General features: G+C 49.9%; 2 protein-coding genes across 12 annotated transcripts in view; one reads left to right on the top strand and one right to left on the bottom strand.

Moving 5' to 3' along the window:
- The window catches only part of LOC121589397 (RNA-binding protein Musashi homolog 1), an 88,559-nt gene that overhangs the window by 11,241 nt on the left and 60,249 nt on the right, over positions 1–17,069 (bottom strand). For all 10 annotated transcript variants that reach the window (XM_041908307.1, XM_041908309.1, XM_041908305.1 and 7 more), the window contains 2 exons: positions 851–982; positions 66–540 (listed from right to left, as the gene is read on the bottom strand). In XM_041908307.1, the coding sequence (XP_041764241.1) occupies positions 66–540; positions 851–982 (607 nt within the window). The remainder of the gene's footprint in view (positions 1–65; positions 541–850; positions 983–17,069) is intronic.
- LOC121589417 overlaps positions 1–17,069 on the top strand; it is a 57,348-nt gene that overhangs the window by 24,421 nt on the left and 15,858 nt on the right. For both annotated transcript variants that reach the window (XM_041908340.1, XM_041908341.1), the window contains exons 4-5: positions 1,109–1,197; positions 1,273–1,333. In XM_041908340.1, coding sequence (XP_041764274.1) covers positions 1,109–1,197; positions 1,273–1,333 — 150 coding nt within the window. The remainder of the gene's footprint in view (positions 1–1,108; positions 1,198–1,272; positions 1,334–17,069) is intronic.

The following is a 17,069-nucleotide window of genomic DNA, read 5'->3' as shown; positions in this document are numbered from 1 at the left end:
TCAGTATCAGATATCAGAGTAAGATCAGAACGCTTCCGGCGCATCGGTGCGGGTCAAACACCTACCTGAGTGACGGGATCCTTCATGATCAGCACGTCCGTAACCGTGCCGAACATGCCGAAGTACTCGCTCAGCTTCTCCGACGACGTCTGCCAGCTCAGCCCGCCGACGAACAGCTTGCCCGGTGCCGGATCGCTACCATTGTTCGGTGTGGAGCGGCCGGACGAGCTGCCGTTGCTGGCGTTGCCGCCCGTCTTGGCGCAACCGTTAACGCTTGCCCCGTTAACCTGCTGCTGTTGCTGTGCCACCACCTGCTGCTGCTGTGCCTGCTGCTGGGCCTGCTGCTGGGCCTGCGCTTGCTGCTGCTGGGCTTGCTGCTGTGCCGCCTGCTGCTGTTGCTGCTGGACCTGGGCCTGCACCTGTTGCTGCTGGAGCTGGACCTGGAGCTGCTGCTGCTGTTGGGCGGCGGTCGGCTGGGGCTGCTGCTGCTGCTGCGGTGACAGTACCTGGGCCTGCTGCTGTGACGTTTGCGACTGCTCTCTGTTTGCGACGAAGCGGGAGTAAACGAACACCATATTGGTTAGATACAAGTTCGACGCAGAGTACATGTTGTGATACAGTGATTCAAAACCGACGACTGAATAGCACTACACGTTCCGTTTGGTTATGCTCTCGCTATATGACTTCTGCACTACCAATGTTTCTGATCCACTGGGTAGTTTGATCTACTGGCAAGCGAGATATCTCCGCAGTTACTATGGTAACTGTGCGTTACGGTTACTCCGGTGACGAAGGTTGATCTAGATTGGGCGAACTAGATTGGGCGGCGTATGCCATCATTTCTACGTACCTCTTCATCTGTTGCTGTTGGGTCGCGGCTACGACGGCTGCCTGGGATGCGAGCAGCGCCGGCTTAAGGGGCACCAGCGTAGTGTGTAGATCGTGTGTGTCCAGAATTCCATTCGGATCGAGTGTGCCGGCACTGCAATGAAATAGGGAAAACAAAACGAATCATTATAAAGATGTCAACTGAGATACATTTTACACATATTGGCGAGGCTCGATGGCATTTACTAAAACCCGTTCCCATGTTGTCCTGTTGTTGCAGGTCCTGCCCCTGGTGTTCATTATGACGACGGCCGTTGTCGGATGCACAAGCTTCATGCTTTACTGCAGCCAAACCCGCACGGACGTGAGGTGAGTTTGTGTGGTAGTCTACCCCCCACTGTGTGCCATAATATATTGAAGTTTCGCTTAATCGACCATTTTCAGCTTTGACAAGAAAACCTTCCAGTACGACACCATGGACGTAATGGATCCGAAGCAGCGAAAGGTAAGAGGAGCAAACAAGTTCAAATTTTCACAAAAATTTACATTCTTCCAACATCGCCAATTCCAATAGCCCGCGCGGCAGTAATATTAAATTTGTTTCATTTTTTGCGTGGGTTTGGATAAAGGTGATCCATAATGTCCAATCAGTTCGTGTTACAGTTTTGTGGGTCTGGGCATTAAGTTTTGCCATCAGTCATGGGGAAGGTGGTGGCAACATTTCCATCATCTTCACAGTGTAGCAGGGTTTCGGGATGTATGTGTGCCTCCCTCGTTGACCATCAATCACACGGTAGACGGTAAAAAGATTGCAGTGTAATGAACTCGTCTCCCATTTTGCCAAGACGCCAGCACAACAAGTGTATGCTTTAGTAGGTCGTTAGCAAAGCTATGAAAAATCAAACAACTGCTCACGACCAACATCAGCAACAGCACAGTGGGTCAATTAAGTTGATCAAGAGAGTAACCATTCCATTTCCTCCAGCTCTTAGTAGCAAACGCCCAGACTGTTCATGTTTCTCAACCAAACCACCATGAGAAAAGGGATTAATAGGCTGCGTGTTGAAAAACAACCTCGGGTCGGGAAGGGAACGGTAGGTAAGTAAAACGTCCCGGCTCGTTGACCAGTGCACTAGGCCAACCCCCGAGAAAGTGTGTCGCTGGTGATACTTGCTTTTCTTGTATCGTTCCCCTCTCTAGTTTGTCGGGGTAGGAAGATTCCTGCTACAGTTGTGCCAATCACGCGCCCATATACCGCATGAATTAAGCCATCAAGCCGCTTCGTCCCAGCCCACGGGGTCATACGGATGACAGGTGAGAATGGATTTCCACCAAGCAGGCACGTTCGTGTGGCCCGGCGAGACCCCCTCTCGCTGTTTAAAAGAACCTAAACCAGACCACCACGACCTGAGCGAGTGGCAGAACAATCTAGCTTACACACACACACACACGTACACCAGTGGTGCAGCCAGGAAGAGAGGACACACAACAGGTTACAGAAAAGGGCCGAACAACGAGGTTACTAACTCACACAGCAATCGTATTCGCTGGCGTTGCGGGCAGGACAACATGATAATCTTGCCCCTCTCCTGCACGCAGCCAGGGGTGTGTTTACCTCTTGCTTTTTTTTTCCTCTGCCGGACATATTTCGGGCCCTGGCAACCATGCTACTTGCTGGTTGCTGGAGAAAGGTTTTCACCCAAGACGAACCACACCAAAGGTTTCGTATCGTACGTATGCTGAGTTAGTGTGTGGTAGGGCGCACAATAACGGGTGCGCCGAGGGGTACTGTACCTTCGCTATACCACAGAACTTCCGAAATAGGGCGTTGAACTCGAACCCTCGCAATATTTAGAAGTCGCCCATGTGTGTGTGTGTGTTGAATTGCTCATACCAGAGTCTGCTGCTACCAGTGTGTTGGTGAACGCTTGCCAGCGAGAAAAGGGACGAAACGAGGAAGTCCGGAACGACCTAGAATCCGAGTCTGCCGCCGTCATACATTACCCCCAGAGCCGTCGATGTCCGCGGATAAGCGGAACGCGACGACTCACGATACAGGGACGTCGGTGGTTGTTCGTCCTTGCGGTGCCCGTTGCGAAGCTGCCCTTTCCCTTTGCACGTTCGCCACCTTAACGGAGCCACCTTTTTTTCTCTGGGAACTGGCAAGACATTCCGGAGGCAAGGCTTTTCTGATAGTATATTACAGCAATTGCGCATACAGTTAAAAGCAGAAATTGCTGAATTCTGAGGCAGTAAGTAGATAATTGCATTATCAGAAAAGTTTCGGCGAGCTGCAAAAAAAAAGTCAGAATAATCAGCTCGTCATGTGCTATCCTTTTTAAACCAGTGGTGGTAGTACGAGAGATATCCGGCAAACCGCATCTCAGCCCTTCGCTAAAAACGCTATTGATTTTCATCATCCCTTCGCATTACCCCGGCAAGTTAGCACACAGATGAATCCGAATGATTTCCTCGCCACTCCCTAGCCGTCGTCCCCTGTTTCGCATAGCTTATCCCCCCACACACATTCTCCAGCAGGCAGGGTTTTGGAAGAGATTTTGGCCAATTGCGATTATCAAATTCCCTGGAAGCCGATGTGTATCTGTGTGTGTTTGCGCAATAATTCTTAACATTCTAGGGCGGGGGAGATACGGCAAGAGAAACTGGGAACACGGCGACTACTTTCGGGATCGTTTCGAAATAGGGTGACCAGCGTCGTCGTCGCTTTTGACGTCATCGATGGGGCACAATGTCGCAACCAATACAAGCGCACGGGGCCCCCAGCGCGCACACCTTCACAACACCTCCGGAGAGCTCCGGTCGGTTGGTCTCGTTGGGAAATTCGTTTTCCTTTTCAGCGAGGAGCCTGCCAATGTACGCGCTTCTGCGCATGTCCAGCGAGAGAGAGAGAGAGAGAGAGAGAGAGAGAGAGAGGGAGGGAGCGAGAGGACATTTAGCCTGTACTACTACTAGCACACCACCAACACACATACACACACAGAAAAGAACGGAGCGCGTGTGTTTGTATGTATGGAGGGATGGTTTTTTTTTATTCCAACCCCTAGCCGACCCTTTGCCGATATGCCGGGATGTGTGATGTGCGCACTTGTCGCCCCGAAAGAAGAGGATCGACAGCCAAGCACACGCACGTAATGGAGGAATTTTCCGTCCCGTGGTGGGTGTGTCGGTGTGCCAATGTGTGTAGTTTTAATAAGGGGGGTTACAAAACCTTCCCCGGGATAAGTTATCCTTTCCTAGTAGTAGCAGCAGTAGAATAGTAAAAGTATATTTGAAGTCGGGTTTGGAGTACAGCTGAAAAAGGATATTCAATGTTTCAAGTGGAAAGCACCGTAGCAGTGCAACTGCTGAGTTCCGTGGAAGAGGGGATTGAAAGGAGTAGTCCACCACCCTCTCTCACACACACACATACATACACACACACACGCACGCACGCATACGTGCAGGCGAACGGGCACGGGCCAGAAAAAGGAGGGTTTTTGCTGAACGCGTCTCTCCTCGGTGGGAAAATGGGCGCGTGCGTGTGCGCGCGCTGTGCCGCTGTGTTGGTAGACAACCGAGTACCGTTTTCACGCACAGGCACAGGCGGCTGTGGCTCGTGTCGTGTGTGGCTGGTGTTGTCATGACACCATTACCACCATTACCATCACCACCGGGGAACTCGAGGCGCCGGATAAAGGGAATGGCTGCCCGTGTTAGTCGTTCGGATTGGCTCGATCAGTGCGCACATCATCTCATCAGTAGCGAGGGTGCGCGCTGGCTCTCGAGGGCTTTTTGAACCTTTGGAAAACCTTTATTTCTAGCAGCAGCACTTTGGGCAGCAGTAGCCAGCGAGAACATATCTCCTGGTGGTTTGGTTTCATCCTTTTTTTTTCTTCAATAAGACCCATTGCAGCTTCTTATACAGGCACGGTTCGATGGGTTCGTCGCATAGTAAGCTGGAATTACACCCGTTTTAGAGGGCAGAGAGCGACTAGCCTTTGATTTGTGTGTGTGTGTGTTTGTGAGTGTCAAAGGCTCCCATGAAAATGAAGGAGGAAAAGGCAACTGCGTGTGTGTGCGTGCGGGTGATTTAGAGGAGTTTTTCCACGTTAATTTCACTCCGCAATCTTATCTCATCATTATCGGTGGTCGTTGAAATCTTCTCCCATTGTCCCTTTTTAATGCGGGATGATGGAGAGAAAGAGTTTCCACGAGAAGGGCAAAGAGAAGGTGCACACAGGAAGCGCAAAAGCATCGCCAAATCGCGTACTCTGTGGGTTGCCAGACGCAGTGGGTGCGCGCGCGTTCCCTATCGCCGCCGGATTCCAGGGAACATATAGCGTGGCACACACACACATATGTATGCACACCGAGCATGCCCTAGTAGCGACATCGGAAGGTGGCGGCGAGATACTCGAGACAACACTCTCTCTCTCTCTTTGCAGCACACTGCTATCGAGTACGCAGCTAAGTAGTGAGCTATTCTTCCGAACTTCACGCCAAACTCGTGAAGTGTGTCGGTGTATGTGTGTTTGAGTGTATGTGTGTGTGTGTGTGTGTGGACAGGACGGCGAGGGAGGCGTGTGCTCGTCCTTTTTTTACGCCGAAGAAGCATCACAGGACGATTCCATTTTCTAAGAAGTAGTCGAAACGCGGTGCCAGCGAAAGAGGTGCGACCTGAGCGAACGTGTTACCGCTAAGGTCGAAAGATCTTTAGATCTATACTAACCCGTGGCAGCCAACTCAAAACCTGCTGCCTATTGGGGAGTTTTGAAAATCGGTGAACAGTAGGAATAGTTCAGTGAAGGAAGGGAAAAAGGATATCGGTGGCACCAGTGAATGCTCGAACGGAACTGCAATTTGCTGGAAGTTGGGGTCCACCCGAAGTCGACAATATTGGAGAAACCTGCACAGTGCACCGGGGGACAGACCTGCCGCCATCGCTTACGGGACACAGCTTCACCCCCTAGCAGTCGATGATATTGTCCTGTCACAGCAGTACTTTTTGCCTAGTTTACTGTTGTTTCGGGACATTTCCATCGACGCTAGGGTTTTCATCCGACCATTTCCATCCGTTTTCCAATATGCATCCGACTCTCTGTGTGTGTGTCTGTGTGTGTCTGTGTGTGTCTGTGTATTGGTGCTGCGCCTCCTGACCTCTCCTGCATCGGGCACACCTGACGGGTTCGTGGGGAAGCATCTGACCAACGACCAAAGACCTCTGACGGATTATACACACCATACGTGTCCGCTCTATCGTCCGCTCAACCGCTGTGTGCCAACTTGTGCCTGTGTATCTATGTGTATGTGTGTGTGTGTATTTGTGTTCGCATGCAGGGCTTTTAAGAAACGATGGAGAGCAAAACTAATGGAGTACACTACATCAATCCGGCACAACGGATCTTCGTATATTCCTCCCTGCTCGTCCAGGGGCGTCCCGGGGCAATGTAGCGCATTTGTTTCAGACGGACGACTGGCTGGGTTTGCTTGAACCACTCGCTCTCCCTCTCTCTCTCTCTTTCTGTCTCTCTCCCTATCTCTCACTCTGTAATTGGATTAGCTGCCTCTAACGTGCCAGACCTCCGTCGAGCGGCACCCGATCGACAGGCAGATAAGCCCCGAGCCCTTGTGGGCCACTGTGGATTAAGCTCTAGCTTCGCCCAGCAGTGCCTCTCCTTTTGGGGAGTTGGCAACTCAACACACACACACACACACACACAAACACACACCAAGCCAAAACCAAAGGACATGCGATGACACTCAGGGAGGAATGGTGTATGGAATGAAAAAACAACACCCCAAAAGACGAAAAAACGCAACTGCTCGCCGAGACCAACCCTATTATTCAAGATGGCGGCGCGAAACACACAGGCAGCACCCCTCTGTCCGCAGGGTGTCATTCGCTCCCGTTCTTTCACACTCGCGCCACTCTGCCACTCTTGCTCTCGCTCATTCTTCGTCCTCGCACGGGAAATCGCGGAACACTCTCAATTCGCTTGTTTCGCATGCTCTCCTCTCCCTCAGTTTGCGTTTGCCGTAGATATTTCCCACCCATCGTCATCCTGGGGCAGCAAGAAAAAAATGCACGCACCACCCTTCCCTTTTTTAGTAACGTCGAGGAAACAACGGACGGGAAAGCGAATCCGTTCGAGATCCAGAGCCCTGATCCTGCCAGGGAAACTGCTGAAGCGAAATGGCTTGTTCAGCGAAACATGTGGCCTCCGGCTGCACCCTTCCCCTTTCCCCTGGCCATCCGAATGCGAGACACAATGGATCTGGCGGTTGTGGTTGAGAGCGACACTCGACCAACCCTCACGATTATCGATCTGCTGCTGCTGTTCTTCCTACATCCGGTATCCCGGATCCGGAACAGTGCAGCACGCCACCGTACATTGGCACACTAGTACGCGGTGTGTACATGTGCGCGTGTGTGTGTGTGTGCTGATGGGTTACTGCTTGCGTTTGTGCAATCGATTGCTTGCAAAATCGATTCCGAAATTCGGAGTTTGGAGAATTTTGGGTAGATCTACTATGCTATCCCTTTGGACGAGTAATGGACTCTGACAATCCTCCTCAAACTCCATCCGCGCGAGGATATGCAGAATCGCAGAGCTATGCAGAATCGCTGCCTGCACACAGCAGAACCGCCCCCCGGGCCCCGAGTGAGGTAGAATTATTGATTTCTTTTGCGAGAACTTTTCGCAGCGAACTGGGAGGAAAAATCCCGTGTAGGATTCATTTAAACAATATACCCGGATACGATCTGCTGGTCGCGTTTTTTTTGCACTTAGAGCAATTCCTTCGTCCCCCCGTTATGTGTTGAATAATCAGAAGGATGCTGATGTGGGGAGGAACAATCATCCCTAATACACCCTCGGAAGTGTACGCCTCGGGCAGCAGCAGCAGCAGCAGCAGCAGCATTAAGCAAGCTCCTCTATCCGTCCCATCTACCACCGGCAAGAAGGGGAAAGCGACCGTCAGACACCGGGTGCGGAAGTGGGTACGGTGCCGGAGAGAAGGAGGAGAAATGGTTGATTGCGCGTGGCCCTTTAATTGAATATTAAAGCCTACGGATACGCGCACGCACACAAGAGAGCAGCACGGGGCACATCAAAGGACTTTTCATTTCGATTAGCGAACCATCCCTTCACAACCCACCCACCTACACATACGCACAGACGCGGGCACACGCTGTACAGCGCCCTACCGACTGGCATAAAAACGTCGATGCGCATACAAACAAAAATACGCGACCCATCGCGCACGCAACTACTCTCCGCTTCCATGGCCCCGGTGCGAACACACCAGCCCCCGGAAAATGACCTCTCTGTCATTGTCGTCCCCTGTTGTGTGTAGGCAAAGCCTATTGCCAAACGGTACGCACAGAGACACGGCACGTCTTCCGTGCTTAAGGGTGTCCCCGTTTGCTGCGCCTGGAAAAAGCTGCACCACTGGGGTTTTCCATAGAATTAATTATAGGAAAAGGGAAAGCTCTGCCGCTAATGCCGGCACCAGTAAACAAATGCCAAACCATTCATCATACCATATCGACTGGACTACTGAACCGCGAATTGAACCGATTCGTAGAACTATTCCTGCCGCACTACCTCCAGGCGGTGTGGTCGGGTCCAACCAGTTGTTGGGTTTTCCCACAGGATATGGCGGGAGGCGACGTGGCGGTTGTGTGCGCGCAATATAATAGACTTTTATTTTTAGACACACGAAAGGACAAGGACAAATTGACGGGTGCTTTTTGGTACGAGGGAAGAAGGAGGGTGCGATAGAGCGCTGGGCAGCGTAAATACAGCGAGAAATAAACGAACGAACAAAACGAACTACTAACGCTGATTACTTTTCATCATTCGGTTATCTGGAAGAAACATGCGCACTCGGCCGCAGCGGGAGCTATTGTATCGACACGAAAAGAAATGGAAAGGAACATTGGCCATGCGACACACGCACACACGCACAGAGACAGTTCCCAAACGGCTGCACGCCCAAACAAGGACCCGGTTTGACCGGTCAACGGCACCGGGAGAAAAGTGTTCCACACACACACACGCACGCACACACAGCCACAGCAGCAGCAGAACATGCGCAGAATGGAAAAGCTTTGGCGCTTTCCCTGCGACTAGACTGGTTCGTGTCCATGCTAAAAGGACATGCTTGGTCCTAGCACGAGGGCGTGTGGTTCGTGCGATTTGCCGGCAGAGGGCGCCACTCTTCTAGGGGCTTTGTGAGCCTCGAGCTTTCCAGCTGTTCACGCCGCTTGCCGGCAGGTGGGCATGTTGGTGTTTTGTACTAAAATAATAACCCCTAAAAAGCACCGGGAACCATTAAGCAGGTGGAGGGATATTTGTGCAGGCTATTGCTCCCGTTGGCTTTTCTGGCGGGTCTGGTGTGCTTCTTCATCCCCGGGCAAAAGCCCTGCCCTGTAAGCATTATTTGCAATGTTGCAATGCGAAATGTCGGTGCGCATCGTTGGGTAGGGCCTTCGGGGTTGTCGCTCTTGCGTAACCATGTTATCGCGATATAGACCACGGTAAGCTCACACTTGACAGAAAGGCAGAGGAGTTGGCTTTTTTTGCTCCTTGTTTCACGTTCGAGGATCTATCGGGGGCAATAAACACATTCTGACGTCGCAGATTATGCTTCAATAAAAAAAGGAAAACCCCCAAAAATCCATTACCGCACACGCAAACAACAATGTTTAATGTATGCGGCACCCAATGTCTCACGTTCTCAAAATGCCGTGAATGGTTTTGTTTGTGACTTTATTTTTTTTTTTCACCGTTTTACCCTCTCTCTGCTCATCGACGAGACACGGAATAGTCAAATCAAACAAACAAATAAATCAAACTATGTAGAGCGTGTCCGTTCCACCAGCAGCAGCGACAGCGTTTGATCGATACAAAATTCGGCAAATGGAGCCACAAAAACAAACACATGCACAGAAAAAAAACGCTGCACTGATAAAGCAAACTGAAGCTAGAGGAGGACAAGCTAGGGAAGCGAGAAAATGGGGACAAAGGTACCACATCCCACACCCCCGCTTTCAAAGCATGTCCTTGCGTAAATAAATTCTGCAAAGCGTATCCTACTAATCTAGATGTTCGCAGCCGTTCGTTAATTGTGTTGCTAAGCACTAAACGCTTTTTTTTTTTGCTGCCAATGATGGTCCATTTTCCTACCTCCAACCTTTTCACACATTATAACCACCATCTAAGGTGGGAGGGAATTGAGAAGTCTCTACACTAACCCCTCCGGATGAGATGAGCAGAACAGAGAGAAAAGGATCCTTTTACAAAGGTCCGGGGCTGCGAAAGTTTGTCCTGTGCGACATGACATCAATAATCCATTCGATCTTTCTCCCTGGGCTTTTCTCACTCCAACCGACCCCACCCAACCTTTGGCGCTGCACCGTCCCTCCTCTGTTTCATTAGATTCTGATCAAATTTCCTCACGTTTGATGCGAGTAAAACAAAAGCAAAAAAACAACAACGAAACAAACGATACGTACGCACAACAAGGGGCAACCGGAGGAAAGTGCTTTTGCAAGCGCGAAAAACGATGTGAACTTTGATGAAAATTTATTGCCATCCCGCACACACTTGTCGTCCTACTGCTGGTTCTATGCCCATTTGTTCTCGCAGTTCCATAATAGGGTCGGGTGTTGTTGGTTTTCTCCACAGGATGAACCATCGAGAAGTGGCGGTGGGAAAAATAAAAAAGCTTAACATATTTCTTGTTTTGCGAGGGTTTTTTGTTTCGCCTTTGCCCTCTGAATTGCTGACCACGCCACACCACGTGGGCAGCCCGCAGTAGTAGTAGTAGTAGTAGTAGTAGTAGAAACAGTAAAATGGTTTGGTTAACCTCAAAACGGTTCCTACCTCGGTCCTTCACAGCACTCGCCGCATACAAACAGACACACTGCCACCATCATACGCGGCCCCACCGATTATGATGCGGGTGTAGCATTAGTGTGGGGAGCCGAGTGGTGGTACCCATCACCTTTACGCACCACCATAAAAAAAACAATCGAAATAAATAATAAAACATTGGCAATTGAGCAAACGCGGCGCACAACCGAAACAATCGGCAAGCGCACACGCAAAAGAAGGATGAATGCGAGGTGGTATGCCGTTGTACTACTACTACTACCTCCTGAAATCCTTTTACAGCGCATAGTCGGCTTTCATGCCTAGTTTGTGTACACAGTCGGTACGTACCACCGACCAACTGGAGCACAAAGTAGTGGCCATATTTGTGTTTCATCCTTTTGCGCTTGCTTCCTTCGCTCCATCCGCTCCGCAATGAAGGCAAGAGGAGGACACACCACACTACAACACAAACCGGTGTGCCTATATCATTTCATTGCACCGACGTAGCACCCCGCCTTAGAACTTCCTGCGCTTTGCTACTATCGATCACACTACGAAAACGTGTGTTTCCCCCCCCCCCCTCCCTGTCGAAGGATACGGCCGGAAGTAGCGGCGGTTCCCTCTCACTGTTGTATATCCATCTCGTGATTGCAGAAGCGCGCACACACACACGCACGCACAAAGAATTTCCACATTAATGACAATGGACGCAGGAACCACCAAGAGCCACCACAGGAAGGGAAAGCAACGCTGCTCCGTTGGCCCCCTTCCCTTTCGCAGCCAAGGAGCAAAATAGATAAGACTTTGCACTGACGCCGCCATATCCTGTTTCCGTTCAACGGGGGAAATCTTACCGACGCGAAAGCAACAGCAAAAGAAAAAGGGCACGAAACGAAAATCAAACACCCATCTCTTTGGCAGTGTGTGCACAAAAAAAAAAGAGTGAAGGTTGGAGCTGCCAATTCTGTTTCTTTCTTCTTCTTCTTGTCTCTGCCCTTCCTGCGGAAGAGGGGAAAAAACGGGGTATGTTCGGCATTTCCCTTACTTGAGGCTGTTCGGTTGTTCAGTTCAGTCGCCCGTGCAGGATGTGGGAGCTTTACGCTTTTTTACCCAGACATTGTTGTGTGATTCTTTTTCTCCCAGCTTCGACAGGGGCCCATGCTACTTCTGACCAGCACTGACGCTCAAGCACAAACTGTTCGGCTGCTGTGCTGCCACCATCATCACCTTCATCATCATTAACAAAAAAAAAAAAAAAAAAGCTGCCGGAAAGTATGCCCAAGGAAGACGGATTAGCTGAACGATAAAGACGACTGAGCGTTTTTTTTGTCCTTCGGGTTGGGTGCAGATAAGGGCCCCAAAGGTAAGGGACGCGGCGGCCCGAGTGCGTACACCTTCCAATGGTTTCACTTTTCCCTTGCCCCTCCCCCTATGTCCGCATCATCTTGATCTGGTTGAAGATGATGAACGGCTACTAATTCGTCAACATCTTATAGCGCAGTGAGGAGGTGATTTTTCCCTTTCGCTTTCCACTTTCCCCGCGTGTATATCGTATATCCGTTGTTGGATTTGGGATGATACTTTCCCGGGCTATCTTTCCTTCACACACACACACACACACACACACCACACACACACACACACACAACACACACACACACACACACACACACACCACACACACACACACACACACACACACACACACACACACACACACAAAAACCAACACCCAAAGCCGCAGGATTCTTGGCGCAAGTGTTTCGTTTCCAAGTCCATCTCGTGCCGCTGTGTGACTCGCATAATGGCCTGGCTAGGGGGATGGGATATATTTACGAATATTGTTTGTGTCAGCATAATTGTATCCTGTCGAAAAGTTGGGTTGACCACCCATCATCCTCCCTCGCTCTCTCTCTCTCTCTCTCTCTCTCTCTCTCTCTCTTTCTCTCGCCATAATCTTAGGAGCGGGTGGGAGAGATATGATGGTGCGGGCGATTATTTATGGTGCTTCATTCTCTTTAGCAAGCGCCATAAAACAAATCTCTTCCTGCCGTGCGAGCGATCTCCCTCCCTCTCTCTCTCTCTTTCCCATTCTGGACACGGGTGCAGTCACCGTTCAATACACTTCTAATCCGCGGAGTGGGGGGGGGGGGGTAATATTGGTGAAGGATAATCAAAGTATTTATTCATCGCTTGATCGATAAACAGGATTATGCAATTATGTTAGCGATTGTTGTACAGCGAGCGGGGAAAACGGGGCGCGCACGATTGTAGAAGTATCCAGAGAGAACCTGGAAAACCCAGCTCTTGAAGCAGCTCGGGATGTTCAAAACTTTGGGGTTTCCGATTTCGGGGGGCCGATGCGCTACGCGCAAACAAGTCCAAATGAAAACGATTTTCGTCGAAACTGGAAAAGTTTACATTTTGCTTTGCTTCCCGGTATCATCCCGCGGTCGGCAAACTTCTTCCATGGCCGGGGTGCCGCCCGTTAGTATGACGAGGGTTGACACTCGCACCCAGCGGGATGCACACCACCTGCCTCAAATTCGCGTACGGTCCCAGCTGTCAAGCAGCATTAAGTTTAGATGCGTGCCAAACGGCTAACACGACCCCGTCCCGCACTTCCATAATTAATGATGTTAGCCAGCGGGCCCGAGCGAGGGATGCAGCAGGCTGAAAGATAACCATTCCATTCCAGTTCCTTTTGCTGGAGTTAATTTCACTCAACATCTATCACCTGCACAACCGATTGCATTGCAAAACGGCGGGTTTTTATTTGCACTTTAAAACCCTCAAACCAATGCTTGAGCTTTTGCTGGTAAAACGCGTAGCATGGCTTCCTAAATGACAGCGTGAGTTTGGCATTTAATTACATTCGCTACAAATTGGGGAGACGCCCGCCCTTGATTTGGATGCCAGGTATTTAATAACATTTCCCTAGCCAACCGTTTCCCTGTCCGCGTTTCTGTCCGCTATTTAGGCCGCTTTTAATTAAAGAAAAATGTATCCACGAAAAAAGTCACCACCCCGGACCATTTGAGACACAACTTTCACGCACACACTGGTGATGTATTTTTAGTGTCCATATCCCTGCTGCGGTGTTGGGGCAAAAATTTAATTATTACAGCGAGAAATTAAAAATTGGCTGGCGAAAATTAAATCCAAAAGCAGCAATACCAGCCCTTGAAGTATGGCAAATGTTCCAACAATCTATTCTCCGCCGCCCCGCATGATTTTGAGGGTAAATCTAACTCAGGTTTCGCTGAAAGCCACGATTTACAAGGTTGCTTCTTGTTCAAGGTGGCAAGATTTAAATTAAAGGCGTTTTTTCTTTCTTCGTTTTCATCACATTGCAAGCTCCCCAGCCAAAAATAGAACGGAGAAGAATGCATTCTTCCGAAACTGTCTCTCTCTCTCTCTCTAGGCGTAAACATTATCATTGTGTGTCTTACGAGCGCTCTCCGCTTGAGGGGGAACAAGCTTTCTGCTTTGTTTCGCGTGTAATAGCCATTCCCTTCAACCCCACGGCAAGATGTCAAGCGGCAAAGTTACTATGCAAACATAACCGAAAAAAAAACCGAAAAACTCCTGACACTCATCCCACACACGCGCGGGGGTGGTCGTGAGATAAACAGAGCCGTAAAGCATTAGTGCGCCTATGTGTGTTGCGTGTGCTCACGATTTGTACGCGCGGCGACGCGCACTGGTGAAGGAGATGTACGCATTATTTCACATTAGGAGCAACCCGAACAACATAAGCTTATGTTTATGATCGTTTCGCTATTCAGTCGGATGGGGGAGGGGGGGGCGACGAAAACTGATGCTGCTGCCTGCGAACTCTCTGTGGTGGTCGTAGTTAAAGCCTTCTCTTGGAGGGGGAAAGAAGCATGCTAGTAAAGAACGTTACAGAGTGAGGACAGTAAGATGCGGCAGCGAAAAAGGGAGCAAAGGGTGCGAGAGGGCCCGAGTCCGTAAGAGGATAATGGCGTTCGGCGCGCCCAAGGTTCATCCCGGCATATCATCTGATTTACGATATTAAAAATTCCACCACCAACGCAAGGCAAACAACGAAGCAAAGGATATGCCACTGGGAGGGGCGGCGGGTGTGTCTGTGTGGGCGTTCGAGTGCATGCGAAAAGTGTTTGCACAAACAAATAAACATTGCACACACACTCACTCTCTCTCTCTCTCTCTATCTCTTTGTCTGGAACTGGGTGAAGTAAGCGAGTGGTGGAGTCTCGACAAAACGTCAATATGTTCTCGCCACTCGGGTTGCGCTTTTTGTGGAAAACGGTTTTGTGCGATATTAGCTTCTCGGAAGTGGAAAAGCTTTATTTGCAAATAAGAAAGGATCCTTCTTCTTCCTTTTCTTTTGTTGTTCGTGGAATGAAGAGAGGGGAAAATTAACTTCCATTGAGGGTGGCAAGTGAACTGCTAAACCATCAGCAAAATGATAACGCGCGCCCGGCTGACGATTCGAATATGAAAGTGATTATGATTTTCGCTGGAATCATAAATCTTCCCCCTACGCCCCAGTTCGCCCGGGAAGATCAACGGACGCATCTTCCAGCTCAATGGCGTCCGATAATGCTAAAGGGGCAAGCGTAGAAACGAGCAGCGGAGAAAAGGCCCAGCCAACCGTAGCCTCCTCTACCCCATTCGCCTTCCGCCGAGGACAGAGGAGTGACTAATGAAGCTTTCCTTTGGTTACGGCTTCGCTTTATCCCGACGCTCCCGGCCGACTACAAAAGAGTTGTCCTTGTTCAATTATTTTCGGGCAACCCATTCGGGCGACGAAAAGAAGGTTACACAAAAGTACGTCAAATCAAGTGCATCTCCTTCAATAGATAACGCTCTGACGAAGCGGATGAGGATGATGATGAGGATGATGCGGTGCGCGCTGTTGATGATGATGAAGTGGTAAATGTTTGCTTCAGATGAAAGGTAGCTCGCACCGAAATCCTTTTTGAGGAAGCTCTCTCTCGCTAGCCAATAGAAAACCCGATTTTGTGCCACCGGTTTTTCTCTTGCTGTGTCTGTCTGCGCTACATTTTCACACCAAACCAAGCTTGGTTGTGTGAAATCGCTTCCGCGTCGTGTCCAATATGCCGGCTGATGCTGATGTGTTATCCTGACCCACCGCCCACCGGGCCCGACCACCCCGTTACCGTACCGGGAGGTTTTTTGGCCTCTAATCTGTGCCTGAACAACCACCACCAATGGCTTATCTGAACCACTCCGCAATTGTGGGCCCTTTATCGCGTTGTACGCAAGCGAGCCTTTACACATGGCTCGAAGCATACTACAGTTACGCAAGCCCCCACACACACACACAATGGGGAAGTGTTCTGATAAAAGAGCGGAACGTGGTGCGAAAAAGACCTATTACACATTCCCGACCGGGCGAAACCGGGTCTTTCACATTCCGTGTGAGTGTGGTGGCTGGGAGTAGTACGCTTTTATTGTCAGTTTTCAATAGGTTACCCGTCACTCCACACCACACACCACCACCACCACCATGCTCTGGAAGTTGGTGAACTTTTACATGTTTCAGCCGAACATGAAAAACATCCTTGAGGGAAAAATTGTCACCCGTACACCACACACCGGCGGGAAGGCTGCGCGGGCGCCGAACGGTACACCCTCCCATGTTCAATTCCGATTTCTGCTCGCCCTCTGGGCGGTGTAACACTGGGTGTTTGGGGGTGGCTTGGGGCGACGAATATTGGCTTGCAAAGTTTGACGCTTTCTTTGGCTGTCCTTTTTGGTGTTGCCGAGAGCAAGTTTTCGCCGGTGAAAGCTGCTGGAAGTAGACTCAGCTGGCACACGCCCGGGATGTTTTCCTTTTGTGTCGTCTTTTTTACATGCAGCAAAACTTTAACTTTTCCCCACGGGCCAACACTCTTACACAATTCCGCTCGGCTACGTGCAATTCCAGCCACGGTGTGAAAATGAAGACAAGATGACAGGGCACATCTACGTACAGGAGGCGGGCTCAAGGCGGTGGTTCAATTCACAACTTGAAATGGATTCAGTACATCCGATGTGTCGCATGAGCTGCTCTCATTCTAATGGGGAAATTAATTTATTTTCTTTTTCCTTACCAATCATCATAAACATCCTGGCAAAGAAGCTCAACCGTCGGCACAGGGATAAAGTTAGTAAACTTTTGACAATAAAGTCCAGCTTTTAAATGCCTACAAGCGTATCTTAAACGCCTGCAAATGCAAGCTTAACATACATCCATTTCTTACTTAATTGAGTACACAAACAATTGTTATGTCTCTCTCTCATGCTCATCATCTTTTTTCTCCCCCACGATTTCATACGATTGCGTGCGATAAGGATTTTTATTGTCCG

This window comes from Anopheles merus, chromosome 2R (assembly GCF_017562075.2).
Source record: "Anopheles merus strain MAF chromosome 2R, AmerM5.1, whole genome shotgun sequence".
Taxonomy (NCBI): Eukaryota; Metazoa; Arthropoda; class Insecta; order Diptera; family Culicidae; genus Anopheles; species Anopheles merus.
The sequence above is the reverse complement of the archived record's forward strand: the minus strand, read 5'-3'. Positions and strand labels throughout refer to the sequence as shown.